Consider the following 3,401-nt stretch of genomic DNA (forward strand, 5'->3'; position numbering starts at 1 on the left):
AATATATATATATCGCAGCTTATCAGTCCTTAGATGTGGTGGCTGCCTTCGTTTTCTTCTGGCTTTTCCCCCCCTTTATTATCACCTGGTGATCCTATCAGTAACACTTCCTGTCCTAAGGTGACAACGCTCACTGCACTGTATCTGTGGAGAAACAGCGTTGTCAGCTTAGGCTGCACTTCTAATTTGGACTATAAACACCATCTTCTCAACTCATCTGCATTGCATGGAGAGGAGTAGTTGTGTAGCGTACAATGGATAGCTGGGACGGCTGATAACAGCACAGGAAGTTACAAGGGGGCTGAATTTCTGGCAGGATCAATCGGCAATTTTCTGTACTTGCAGAAAATGTACTTAGTCTGAAAAGAAAACGTATGCAGCTGCCAAATCAATGGATGGTGAAGCTAAACTTTGGTTTTCGGGTTTAGATGTATACTATATAATATTATATACTGTATCTATGCGTAAGGTACATAGTATTATATAGTATTATATGCTATATTGAATATCATATTCCAACGAGTGTGTGTGGTGAGAGTGATTGTATTTATCTTCACACATCTTTCCTTCTGACCAGAATCCCCATTGATCAAAATAGTAGGCAACCTCCCCTGAGGCTGAAATGCAAGGTCCAGCTGCTGCAGCTGACAGGGGAATGGAAGCAGCCGGGAGCAATAACCAGCCTGCTATTGGCTAATTTAAATAGCAAAAGCCAATAGCAGGCTGGCTATTGAAGCCCCACCCACTGAGCAGAGGAGCGGTCCCATAGAGAGAAAGTTCTCTCTCAGGTCTGGTCTTCGGCTCGGTGGGCGGGAACATTAGCCAGCCTGCTATTGACAATTGCAATTTGCAATAGCCAATAGCAGGCTGGCTATAGAAACCCCGCCCACCACTTTATGTATGTACGTTAATTAATATTTTTTTTTGTTCTTGCGTTATAGGTACAGTGGCCCCCAAAGAGCACAGCATAGTGTTGCATTGCAAAACATCAGAAATGTTGTCAGTCCGTAGTTGACGCTGCTAATGCGACGGTTCATCGTTCGGAGATGGCGGTCTTCGCATCTCCGAAGGATCTTTTTTTTTTCTTTTGAAGTCACATTTTGGATACTATTTTTCTCCTAATTTACTATGAAACATGGTTGCGGGGGAAAGGATCATTTCAGCTTGTGGGCCAATCACCGTTCTCCCTAGAAAAAAAAAAGAAGAAGCATAAGATCCCATATGAGCCAGGGGAGGGGGGCATATTAATTCCCAACAGCAGCTGCACATTAGAAAAGAGGCAGGATGCAGTGATGTCATTGATCTTATATGGCCACATGGCTATATTTGGTCAATGACATCAGCACAAGTATCCCACTCCTTAATTTATGGTCAGCTGTGGGGTGACCTGCAGCTGATTGGGTGGGAGGCTCATGTAGCCAATGAACCTGAGCTCATCCCTAATGATGACCTGTAGCAACCCATCAGCGATACTATGTTTTATATCATACCCTAGAGAACAAAGAAGCCTCAGGTCCCATATCAGCCAGGGTAGGGGGGCATATTAAATGTCCGCCAGCAGCTGCACATAAGAAAAGAGGCGGGATGAAGTGATGTCATTGACCTAATATGACCACATGGCTATATTTGGCCAATGACAATGACCTAATATGGCCATGTAACCATATAAGGTCAATGACATTAGCACAAGTATCCCGTTGCTTAGTTTATGGTCAGCTGTGGGGTGACCTGCAGCTGATTGCATGTAGCCAATGAACCTGAGCTCATCCCTAATGTTGACCTGTAGCAACCCGTCACTGATACTACATTTTATATCATACCCTAGCATTAAAAAATAAGCAACAGATCCCATATCAGCCAGGGGAGGGGGGTATAATAAATGCCCACCAGCAGCTGCACATACGAAAAGAGGCGGGATGCAATGATGTCATTGACCTTATATGGCCACATGGGTATATTTGGCCAATAACAATGACCTAATATGGCCATGTAGCCATATAAGGTAAATGACATCAGCACAAGTATCCCGCCGCTTAGTCTATGGTCAGCTGTCGGTTGACCTGCAGCTGATTGCCTGTAGCCAATGAACCTGAGCTCATCCCTATTGTTTTATATCATACCCTAGAAAAAAAGAAGCCTCACATCCCATATCAGCCAGGGGAGGGGCTATTTTAAATGCCTGCCAGCAGAAAGAAAAAGGGGTGGGATGCAATGATGTCATTGACCTAACATAACCACATGGCTATATTTGGTCGATAACAATATGTGACCATATAAGGTCAATGAAGTCAGCACAAGCATTAGGTTATGGTCAGTTGTGGGGTGATCTGCAGGTGATTGGACAGGAGGACCATGTAGCCAATGAACCTGAGCTCATCCCTAATGCTGACCTGTAGCAAGACAAAACAATGATGGCTGATTGGTTGCTGTAGGTTGCTGCACCTTTGTATACTTGCAGTGGTAGAGTGGTCGGCTTGGAGTTTCCATTGTGTGGCATTAGTACACATCACATAGAAGGCTCATAATTCCCAAGTAACATATACTGATTGAGAAGTGATGACGGTACGGACTGCAACATGTACATTAATAATGTTCTTTTTTCTATAAAGTAACAAAGTTTATCATCCTTATGCAGACATTCATCTCAAAGTGAATTCTTCGGCCGTCGTGCCCGGAAGCCTCAATGCCAACGCCTTAGCGTCAGAATTATTCATCAGCCTCGCAGCGCCACGCCCAGAATTTTACAATTTCTTTGGTATATATTCCAGCATATTATCTGTGATCCCCTGAGACTCAACAGGCCCCGTTCTGAGAAACAGGACTTTGATGTAGCTCTTCATATAACGCGGTAGTGTTTGCGAATGTAAACACGGGGAAGTCAGAGAGGGGCGGGAGAGACCATTCTCCGTCCTCTCAGATGAAATATTCTTTCTTCGACTCGTCTACGGAGTCCTGCAGCGACGGGTCATTTTTCAGGGCGGCGTCGGCGCTCTCGGCGAATTCGGTGCCTTTGGCCTCGTTGGTGAAATAGGTTCCATTGTGTCTGTATTTGTAACGGAGCACCACCACGATGAGGATCACCAGGACCGCGATCACAGCGACAATGACACCTAATGAGAGAAAGGAACAGGTGACATTATCACTGCTCAGCACAACTCATATTTCACATTACAGGGGATCTCTGGTCAAAGACTACAAATAAATCTGCATTTCTATATTGAATTTCCATGTGCGGGCTCTGTGGTGGGCTATGCGGGCTCTATAGTGGGCTGTGCTGACTCTATAGTGGGCTGTGCGGGCTCTATAGTGGGCTGTGCGGGCTCTATAGTGGGCTGTGCGGGCTCTATAGTGGGCTGTTAGGGCTCTCTGGTGGGCTGTGCAGGCTCTGTGGTGGGCTGTGC

General features: G+C 45.4%; 1 protein-coding gene across 1 annotated transcript in view; it reads right to left on the reverse strand.

Annotated features, from left to right (window-relative positions):
* Positions 1-2,655: 2,655 nt before the first annotated feature.
* GYPC (glycophorin C (Gerbich blood group)) overlaps positions 2,656-3,401 on the reverse strand; it is a 20,168-nt gene continuing 19,422 nt past the window's right edge. Inside the window, exon 3 of the mRNA XM_018554458.1 lies at positions 2,656-3,110. Coding sequence (XP_018409960.1) covers positions 2,914-3,110 — 197 coding nt within the window. The 3' untranslated portion in view covers positions 2,656-2,913. The remainder of the gene's footprint in view (positions 3,111-3,401) is intronic.

Source organism: Nanorana parkeri, unplaced genomic scaffold (assembly GCF_000935625.1).
Source record: "Nanorana parkeri isolate BGI_ZX_2015 unplaced genomic scaffold, ASM93562v1 scaffold159, whole genome shotgun sequence".
In the NCBI taxonomy this organism is placed as follows: domain Eukaryota; kingdom Metazoa; phylum Chordata; class Amphibia; order Anura; family Dicroglossidae; genus Nanorana; species Nanorana parkeri.